This window comes from Hirundo rustica, chromosome 4 (genome assembly GCF_015227805.2).
Source record: "Hirundo rustica isolate bHirRus1 chromosome 4, bHirRus1.pri.v3, whole genome shotgun sequence".
Taxonomy (NCBI): domain Eukaryota; kingdom Metazoa; phylum Chordata; class Aves; order Passeriformes; family Hirundinidae; genus Hirundo; species Hirundo rustica.
Window position 1 is genome coordinate 68,961,057 of NC_053453.1, and position 11,249 is coordinate 68,972,305.

The window sequence follows — 11,249 nt, forward strand, 5'->3', positions numbered from 1 at the left end:
CCTGTAAAAGTGGGAAGAATTTGGATTACCAGCTCAGATCTGAGCCAGAGAAAGAGCATTCTGAAAAGTAGTTGTTCTTCCACATATGGGGTTCCTGCTTCCAGCAATTTATACCACTGGCAAAGCATAGGAACCACAAGTAACCCCCCTCCTGCAATACAGGGGGCCTTAGATCTTCTGATCTAACTTAACTACATCAGAAGGTGTTATTTCAGTAAGTTTTTCTAACATTGTGTACTCCAAACAAATTCAGCTCTTGACCTCCTAGTAAACTAGTAAGAAATTATTTTAGGTGATATGGTGCTCTTCACTTAACTGAGTATGATACAGGTAACAACAAAAAATCTCTAAACATCTCTAAATATTTCTCAAGCGACTGGAATTTTAATAACCCATGCCTTACAGAATCATTTGAAACCAAGATGAAGAAACGAAAGAGCAACAGCACAAAACCCTTTGGTGAATACCAAGCTTAATTCATGTTTGAAGTAGTTACCACAGGTATGATAACTACTATGCAGCCCACTGGGGCAGGAAAGGAGTTGCAAAAATCTCTTGAGAACTCCTCCATATAAAGGTCAACTACCTTATTTTTAGATTTTTGTCTGGGAAAATGAGCATTTTACACCTTCAACAGGCACATTAAACAGAAATGCTACAGATGCAGTTTGAACACTTAGGTAAGTGCTGAAATGATGTTTGACACTGGTGTACCAAGCTTTCCTTTAAAAAAGTCTGGAGTCCTGTGCTGTACCACTATGATGATAAGGTTCAACACCAAAGAGGGCTCAAAACAACCCACCAACATCCAGAGTCAAAAGGAAGCCTACAAGTTGGTACTTACTGTTTGGAAATGTATACAGAGCCAGCTTGTTTTTCTTTTTAACTTTCCACGCTTTGTATGATCAAGGTTTCAAGTGAAATTGGCCAAACTGGACAAGTCACAATGGGTCAACTGTATCAGCTGTCAGCAATTGGAGGGGCAGAAGAGGGAATAGGAGCAGGTCAAGAGGGAATCTTAACTTGCTGCTACTAAAGGGGCAGCACAACAGAATAAAGTTTTGTATTATTCTCTAAGGACAAATGAGTCACGTTGTTACAAAAATAATCCATCGCTTTACAAACAATACTGCACACTATGCATTCATCTCTGACCTCAAGGCAAAAACCTCACAGCAACCCTTTATTACTCATATTATCCTGCCCCTTAAAAAATTCTCTTTTGTTTACCAGTCTCTACGCTCTGATGGAAATCTTCGCACTTCATTAAGGATTCATGATTGCAACAGAGCTGAAGACCAACATAATAACAACATGGGACCAGGACTGGAGACAGTTCCCCTACGTGTCCCAACAGATACTCTGAAGGACACTACTGAGCCACAGCCACTTTGCTACTTGGTGTATTTCTGTATTAGTTAGGTAGACCCCCCGTCTCCACAGCAAAACACCGGCTTTTAAAAGGACTTCAATCAGAAGGTCCATTTTCAGCTTTCCTACTGACTTTCACAGTGTCAAACACTGACAAAACTTACCAATTACAGAGCTCAGTCCTCCAACAACCTGAACGTTTTGTCCTTACCTAGCAAAGCATTAAAACAAACAGAGAGCTGCATGAGAGCAGCCCCACTCAACCAGTAGAACCATGCAGAATTTTTAGTAGGTGTGCAGGAGCTCCACTTCAGAGCATCCAGGTCGAAAAGGCTCCCTCCTTTGTTCAACTGTACACCAAGAATCTTTCTTCCATTTTAGCCTTCTGTTTAACGTTAGAGAAATATAGTAATCACAGTGATGCAGGTTTATACTTAAGAAATCCAAGGGATTAAGTTCTCCCCAAGCACCTCTCAACAGCATATGCAGTTAAATGTGGGATAATCTTCACTGCAAGTAATTTCAAATCCCCCTATGCCAGAATGCAATCATTTTTAAAAAGTTACATTAACCCTGAAGAAGAAGAGATAAGCTCATGGAGTTTTTCTAAAAACCTTAGGTGAGAAAGAGCCATTTACTCAATTACTTAGTGCAGTGAAAGGTCAAGGGGGAATGGCTTCACACTGAGAGAGGATAAGTTTAGCTTAGATATTAGGAAGAAATTCCTCCCTGTGAGGGTGGTGAGGCCCTGGCACAGGTTGCCCAGAGAAGCTGTGGCTGCCCCACCCCTGGAAGTGTCCTTGGCCAGATCTGACAGGGCATGGAGCAAGCTGGGATAGTGGAAGGTGTCCCTGCCCATGGCAGGGGGTGAAACAAGATGGTCTTTGAGGTCCTTTGCAACCCAAACTATTATGTGATTCTGCAAAAAAAAGCATGTGTCTTTAATATGAGTTTTTCTATTCTATAGTCACTACAGCAAGAAGATGAAGTTGAGGAGCTGGGTGGTCACAGTTTGATCTATGGATGTTGGCACCTTTTGATCACTAAGTAGATTTGTTGTACATCTTGCCCCCATGAAAAAAAAGGAATTGGAAACTGAATTCCAAACAAGTCAAATCTTGTTCACATTTTCAGGCAGAACAGTCTTCAAATTAGGAAGACAGTCTCATATAAAACAATTTGGCTTAGATACATATATATATATAAACCTAAGTTAATTTAAACACACTAAATAGTATCCAGATGTTTTACTCGCTATTTTTATTAAGATTAATTTTAACAGTAGAAGCATTTTTCTTTTCCCTTTTCTCCCAGACTTCCTTTTTTCATCTCTGCATTGATAAAAACCAGCATTATAGCATTAGAGAAAGCACTGCTGCCACCTCAAATAAATCCAGGCACATGAAAAGAAATTATCCCCCATAAATTGTTCATCCCATTAGAGTGACTCTACCTAGGTAAGAAGGTGTCAGTACCAAAGACAACTACATACTTAATTTTCTCCCCCTATATGAACAACAGAACAGCTTTACCAAAGAAACAGATTCCAAGATTAGGATGCTATGATTGAGTTAATCAGCATCCATGGTACCTAAAATGTCCTTGGTAGCTTTAGGGACAGGAAATAAGGTCATGCAGAGCAGCGCTAGGTGTCACAATAAGGCAGGGATCAGTCATGTTCCTTTCCATGTAGATGATTCTTGTAAAGGAACACAGAAACAAGGGTGCAGATTAACTGCTACGACCTATTTTGTATTCATTTCATTTCTACAGTAAGGAACTATATCCTCTGTGATTCATTCATTGGGTTTCTTTTCCAAGTTTCATTCTTTATTAAACACTTCTATACTAAAGCAGCAGAATGAGCTGAATGAACCCATCATGTCATAGCTCTGAAAGTGAGAGTGGAAAATAAGTATCTAAAGTCTTCTGCCAAGAAACCAGTATCAATTCTGTCTGCATGATATAAGTGAGGTGTTCAGAAGGAAAGTCTAACAGGGTAATATGAATATGGAAGAATTTTCACTTTTTCCATCTGATAGCTTCGTTCATCCCATACCAGCCAAAACCTCTACCCCTTGCTCAGCCTGAGAAGCCACCTCCTTCCTTCCAGGGTATTTAATAAAAACATACAATACATCTTTGTGAAGGAGACATAACACAACACAAGCCAGAGGACTGTCCCACATGTATGACAGTAACTCTTGACAGCTCTTCCTCCTATACATAAGGAAAAAAGAATGGAACTGTGCATCCATTGCAGGTTCTTGGCAGATCCAACACAAGCTCGCCCCTTGGCGTCCCTTATTTGCTGTTTTCTCCTCTTCAAGAGCTAGTGCAACTCAGGACTTGAAGGGACTCAACTTGGGTCAGTGCAAAGGGAATGTTTTATCTTAAGAATACCAATCCATCCAGCCTTGCAAAACATGCAAGTGGGCGGTAAGCCTGGCAAGACCCATGCTGGTAACTGCTCACAGGTCTGCCCACTCCCTTGAATCCTAAGAACCTACCACAACAGTGGAACTAAACTATGAGGAAGAAAGGATGTGAAGAATGCATCCCTAATGCTAACAGAGCACAAGCAGAAGAATGCATTCTAAAAGCAAAGACTGATTTTAAACAGAAAGTGAAGCATTAAAGCGCTAGTAGATTTTTCTCCACTGCCAACAAGCCAGTGCACCAATCCCCTGCAATTATGGTTGTTACAGCAGGTGCAGAGCATGAACAGAGAGGTGGAAATGCAGCCTTTGCAGAGTGATTATAATCTCCCTCTGGGCAGTCCGTACCTTTAGCTCTGTTACCAACACCCCGTGCAGTCGACCTGCCCCACTGAACTCGGCGACAATGCACTGTAGGACCCACACCCAAGAGGGCACAGAGCCTCACTCGACTCAGGAAAGAGCTCCTGGATGCAGTGATCCAACTCTGTTCCATGGTGAGCTTGGCCCAAGTCACTATTCAAACCCCAGGTCTTTAGGGACTGCTTTGGTTTCCAGAACAAGTCAGGCAAACCAACATCAAGCACTAAGGTTATATTACAGAGTCATAGAATAAAGGTGCCACAAAGTTGCCTGGGTTGGAATAGACATTAGGGATTAAAATGATGATCCAAGCCCCCTGCCATGTGCAGGGACATCTTCCACTAGACCAGGTTGCTCCAGGCCCCGCCCAGTCCGGCCTTGGACACTTCCAGGGATGGAGCATTCACAGCTTCTCTGGACAACGTGTGTCAGGGACTCACCATGCTCACATCCAAGAATTTCTTCCTAATTTCTCATCTAAACCTACTTGCTGTCAGTTTGAAGCCATTCCCCCTTGACCTGTCCCCGTGGTTCCTGATAAAGAGTTCCTCCCTGACTTCCCTGTAGGCTGCTATGAGGTCTTCACACAACCCTCTCTTCTCCACTTATATATTCTCCCCCATATACATAGCCCCTATTATAAATATAGGGACAATATTTTTTATTATTTATTATTAGCAGTGTGCCGTCACTCCATTTACTAATTCATAGCATTGTTACTGGGCTAAGAGCTCTACCGGGACCGGAAATTATGGGAAAAAATATTAGAGAAAACAAAGTACGAAAACCTCAGCTCATTCAAGAGCCTGAATTCTAGGAGTGCTGTTGGAGAGCCTTTGGTAAGGCTGTTTCCAGGCTTTTCCTGCCATGCAGCCCTCTCCTGCAAGGCATCCATCCAGGCTGCCCGAGAGGAAGCTGCTTCCCCAGCCCATGCCTACAGTTCCCAGTGTAAGTCACGGGAGAGCAACAGCCACTGGTCCAAGGTCTCTCACACACACTGGTCACTTGGCTTCTTACATAAACCCCATAATCTACCATTTTTACTTTGCTTTTGAATGAATACAGACAACAAACTGTGTAAACTTGGTAACAGATACAAAATCAGACCTATATTGTGAGATACGAGTCTGAAGAGAGGTGGGAACTCAGTTCTAGGTCTGAGCCATGCACACAACTTCGAACAAACAACTCTTATCTCAAGACTCTTCTTATCTGCAATGACAGCAGCTGCTTGTCCCGTCCTCAGAAGCATGTATTTTTGTATGAAAACTGCCCTGCAAATGGCAAGTGGATGTATTTGAACTGATTTAAATACACAAAGTAATCTGAAGGTGCAGAAAGGATATGATGCAATTGGCACTTCTGAAGTGTTAATGGCACTTAAATAAAGTAACATGATATCACACACCAGAATCTAAATAATTTTTAAGACAGTATAAGGCAATAATATTTTCAGGCAATTTATAGCAATTTAATACCCAACTTCCACTGAAAACCTTAAGCCTGCATGCTGAATTGCTCCAGGGGCCTTTGAAAATCAAGGCAAAAAAGACAATAAGCTGTACATCAAACTTTTCAAAATGAAAGCAACCACCTCCCTTCCACTATCATTAGGTATTCCAAGAAAAAGCATTTCACTTCCACACATATTACATCATAATGGGTCAGAGACACAGCTAAGCAGGAGTGATTAGTAATATTGATAGTATTTTTCAGACATATTAAAAATGTTGATTACATACTCTTAATATGAATGGGGAAGTGGAAGATCATTCCCATAATTACCCATCCAGAGGATCAGAATACTAGAATTTGTCAGACAAAGACAGTTTTGGAAGTGTTTTTCCTGCTGAAACGAAGAAAGTGTAACAAATCCTGGAGGAAAGACACATCTTTTATCACTCAAAAAAAAAAAAAAAAAAAAAGTTTAATATTTAAAGCTTGCTGCTGTTTCCTCTTTTTCCCCACTGTGGAAATAAAACTTATTTGCTGTATAGGAATTATAAGATAAAGGGTTTCAAGTAATTTGATGAAAGCAGACCTGCCTTTTTAAAGTGACATGAAAAACGAAGAAAAAGCATTAGACTAATCCAAGGATTTGCAATTAAGTTTATGCAACAATTCACATCAATTTCCCTTCAAAGTGAAGTTGAAATTTAGTTTGAGACTTTTCAAGGACAGTGCAAAAATGAAAACCAGGAAAGAATTAGGCACTGGCTTGCATTTTACAGGGCTGAAACAAAAGATAGGTAGGCAAACATTACAATGTTATTAAAAAATCAGCATAATTGTGATAGTAATTCATAGATGCTAAGAATAATATGCCTCATTTACACAATCAATTCTACAGTTTACAGATCAATTTCTAGACCAACAATATATTTCACAATATAGTCAGGTGCTTGTTTACACATCAGAATTCTGCCAGAAAAATGTATAAGCTCACCTTGTCTTGGTTTTCCTTGTTCTTGTAGCACAGATTTCCAATCAAACGGATGAGATGAGATTTGAAACCCACGGCTGGATGTGAAATTTCTTCCTGCCCTGTCACAGCATGTGTGGCAGTGAAAATATTGACAGCCTGTTTCCCAGCAAGGTGAGTTAATCTCAGGGTATCTAGAGAAAAATACATTACCATGGGAAAATTAGTCTCACTTGGCACAGAGCTTTGTTGTTAATTGTTGAGTTCAACGCTAAGCAGCAAAATTTCTGATATTCAGTATCATGTCAAAGAACTTTGCAAGTCTTCTTCATTGTGTGATTTGGGCTAATATAACCAACCATAAAAGACCAGCTCAATGTCAGAAGGCATTTCTGCGTACTTTTTACACCCTTCCATAGTTCACACATGAAGGCTGAAGGCTGTTGCTGTTGATCTCCACCTCAAGAGTCAGAATTTACAGGCTGTTGAGAATTCTGGCACCATAAATATATTGCTAAAACCAAGATTTTTAGAAAACTTCCTGCAGTTTGAATTTGTCACAGCAATACACACTAACTATAGAATCACTTTTTCCTCTCTTCTTTGGCCCACTCCTGGCACTGAGGCTGTTGGAGTCCAGGGCATTCCTTTGGTTGCCCTGGAGGGTCAGAGACCTGGACAAGGGGGTCTGGGACCCCAGCCCAGAGCTCAGAGAGACACTGGCTTTGATCTCAGTCCATGGGAAAAACTTCCTACACTGAGAGAGGGTTTACAGGCCACAAGAGTGTGAAAAATAGTAGTTAGCTTATCACAGGGTGAAAAAATAGTAATTTTATATTCCTAGCATTGAAGTGAATGGGGACAAGATGGAGAATTTGGGGCATCATCTCCTTCTTCTTCATTCTCCTTCCCTCACTCCATTGCTGCAGTGACGTTGGCACAAAGTAGTTAGTGAGGATTGGGTCAGAGTAAAGATGACCTTTTTAGTAATAGTGACAGACATTGGTAAGAAATAGTAAATAAGAAATAGGTAGCAATTAGTATAAAAGATAAGGACAACCCAGCTCGAGGGGAGACGTGAGGAATCCATGCAGCTGTGAACATCTTGTTGGACGCTGAGGGAATTGTAAGATAAGAAACAATAAACGAAGTATGCAACCTTGAAAAATCTAAACCTGAAGACTCCATCTCTTCCTTCAGTTTGGCTCAGAGCTGTGCACAGGGGCAAAAGACTCTGAAACCACCTGAAAAAACGGGAAAAGCCCCGAGATGAGGCATGACGAGAAATTTCAAGTACACAGAATTACAGAACAGTTTGGGTTAGAAAGGACTTTAAAGATCACCTTATCTCATCTGCCATGGCCAGGGACACCTTCCACTATCTCAGGTTGCTCCAAGCCCCATCCAACCTTGTACTTTCAGGGATGGGGCAGCCACAGCTGCTCTGGGAAACCTGTGCCAGGGCCTGCCCACCCTCACAATCTAACCCTACTCTCTAGCAGCTTGAAGCCATTCCCCTGTTCTTTCACAACAGGCCCTTGTCATTAGCATCCCCCCATCTCTCCTGTAGGCTCCCTTCAGGTACTGGAAGGCCACAATTAGGTCTCCCTGAAGCTTCTCCAGGCTCAACAATCCCACCTGTCTCAGGCTCTCCTCAGCAGAGCCGCTCCATCCCTCTGATCAATTTTAAGTTTCCTTAACACACACACAAGCACAAAATAAATCCTGTTGTTAGTAATCTTACTGTAAGCCATAAACCTAAGAACCCGTCACCAAAAATAGAGGTTTGGCTGATTTTTAAGTTTTTCTTTTGTTGTTACTGGAGGTATTTTATTTGGTTTTTTATTTGCTTGTTTGGGCTTTTTTTTACCGTAAGGACTCTCCAAACATCTCAAAAGAGTCATCTCCAAAGAGTCACTGCTAACAGCTGTTTCAGCCTTTTTTAGTTTTTCCTATTTGTCTTAAAAATCAAACACAAACTTCTACATTTTTCTCACAAAATGGTAGCATACCTCAGTCTCAAAGTGCTAAGATGTAAAAAGCACAGGTGATGCGATGTATCACCCCTCCTTCCTCCCTTGAGCATCTCTGGAAAAACTCAACATAATTTTCTTTGTGCACAGTCCTCCCCTTGCTGTTTCTTAGCTGCTTTAAAACTGACCTTTCAAAGTCACTGGATTTGGTTAGTAACATTCAAACTGCACTTAAATGTAAGAAACTTGGGAAACAGGAGGGAACAGGCATGGATTTTCTACTTCTTGAAGAAACTCCCCCATGCCATTCAGCCAGTGGAAGAACATAGGAAGCAGCTGTACCTTGCACCACTTTCCTTAAGAGAGGAGCACTGCTGATCCTTGAATCAAGGCTCTGTAGGACAACACAGGCCAACAGAGAAAGTGGAGAGGCAGAAAATTTCCAGGAACAAAGCAAATATTTGAAAATGCAGATTAACCCCATCTCCTATTTATTTATCTTACTCAAAGGTGAGAATTATCGTTACCACCAGTTGTGAAAAACATGTTTTCATTCACAGAGCACCAACAGTTAAGCTTAGTGGCTGTTCACTCACCTACAGCTGTTTCAAGCAAACCAGGGAATGCCTGCAGATGTTCCAGCTGGCTGTTGTTTGAGGTCATTTCACAAAGAACATCGAGAAGACGAATTGTCACCAGTGCTTCCTGGAATGAAAACTGCATTTCTGAAAACGGCTTATGAAACCTATCATAAAAACATAAACCCAGAAATGTAAACAGGGGACAGGAACTCTCAGCTCCTCAGGTTCTGTGCAGGTCTTCCAAACTGCCAAGAATAAATTTATATAAAATTAGGGCAACTTTCTGAAATAACAATAACGTATTAGATTGCAATAATTTCTTTTCTACGGTTAATGTTATATCTGCCTGAAAAATCATGGGGAAACCAAAACAGAGCCATAAGGGATAAAATTTTAACAAAAACAGAGTAGCTTCCAAAAGCAGAAATACAGAAAATTACTAGCTGAGAAATTATTTCTGTATAAATGTTTTCTTTGAGTTTATTCAGTCGTAGCGTTCCACTTTAAAGACACAAACACCGCCTGCAAGACATCAATTTGTTATCCACAGGAATTCTGTAAAGTTCTGTGGTCAAACAAACTTTGGCTGTGAGAATTTACATTATTCTTGGATAAATAGGATCGTGATCAGAGATGCAGAGTTTTGGTTAGGTACGAGACACAATTTAATTTGCATATTATTTATTCAGCCAGAGAACTATTTTTTTCTCACCAAATATGTTGGTCCTCCTTATAATGACAATCCAGCACTTACAGAAAATACCTTAAGAGAAAATGACAGAATTTGGAACACCGCATATTGCTCAAGAGCCAGGCTGTGACTGCACGATGATCCCACTCCAGGTGTGTTTCATAAACTGCAAGTAGCCATGAAAGGGCTCAGAGATTGGTCACAGTAACTATTCCTGCCTTTTCTGGTGCAGGAAAAAAAAAGGTTCACTTAGCAACAGTATAATATTTTGGATCCATATAATAAACACAATGTTATTCAAATCATCAATAACAGTGTTCAGCAATTAAGGAGTACAATTATATTCATTTGCCGCTCCTTGAAAACCCCAAATTGCTATAGGGTCTAGGTACTAAAGCTGTATTTTCAGTAATAGTACCACAACTGTATTTCAGAGACAGTAAACAGCTTTTTACAATTTTTAAGAGGAGCAGATTATTTAAAAAACATAGAAGAACTCCCAAATTTTCATATAGTTTTGAAATTTGCTAAGTTCAAAATATTGTTCCTTCCCTGCTGCTGACTTTCCAAATTGGGGTTTTCTGGTCCTCCACCTGTAAAAAAGAAAGTCTTCTTTTTGAAGTTCAAAACCCAAAATAGTTTGAACTCTGACAGACATCTTGGTTTATGGATATAATCTGAAATGTAAATAAGGAAATAACTGAAGGCCTTTTAAATAAACCTATTTAGAGCGAGACGCAGAAAAAATGCTCCTTATAAAGAGATGAACGAAGTCCAGGGAAGGGTTTTATTTTGCAAGTATGGTTGAAAGTTAGTGCAAGCAAACTGATGCTCAAGTCAGGCTTCGAATGGAAAAGCTATTTTAAACATTGGTTTAAGCACTGCAAAAGCATGTGATTAGCTTCTCATGGGTTTAAGATGCAAGCTACAAGACCTGATGTTCCTTAAGAAAACAAAGCAGTGTCTACATATAACAAATTAAACAGTGGACGGGACACCCAGACAACATTCTGGGAGTCAGGCCAGTCCAAGAACTGTTCCCAAAAGTTTTCAAATGTGGCCTCAGAGTTCTGGAGTCTAAGGCAGCTTACTACTACAGACACAGCCTGAGCAAGGCACTTGGCTTGTGGGCCACAGAAAAGGCCAGGCAAAGCCAAGTTGAGTATCACAGATGTTGCCCAAAGCATTTTTAATGACAGACTCTACATGCACAACTACATTTTTTGCAGTTAAATACAACTGCTACACAAAACCTAAAAATACTTATACAAATGAGGAGAAATTGGCGCAATTCTTTATAATTTCTTGTAAGAAAAGGAACAGTTTTATGAAATCAGACTGGTATTTCTCTTTTCCTACAGCAAGCATATGTTGTGAACAAATGTATACACAGCTATCCCTCCATTTGTA

General features: G+C 40.4%; 1 protein-coding gene across 2 annotated transcripts in view; it reads right to left on the reverse strand.

Moving 5' to 3' along the window:
• The window catches only part of ATXN10 (ataxin 10), an 86,849-nt gene that overhangs the window by 31,578 nt on the left and 44,022 nt on the right, over positions 1 to 11,249 (reverse strand). For both annotated transcript variants that reach the window (XM_040063335.1, XM_040063334.1), the window contains exons 8-9: positions 9,164 to 9,272; positions 6,619 to 6,788 (exon numbers count right to left, since the gene is read on the reverse strand). In XM_040063335.1, coding sequence (XP_039919269.1) covers positions 6,619 to 6,788; positions 9,164 to 9,272 — 279 coding nt within the window. The remainder of the gene's footprint in view (positions 1 to 6,618; positions 6,789 to 9,163; positions 9,273 to 11,249) is intronic.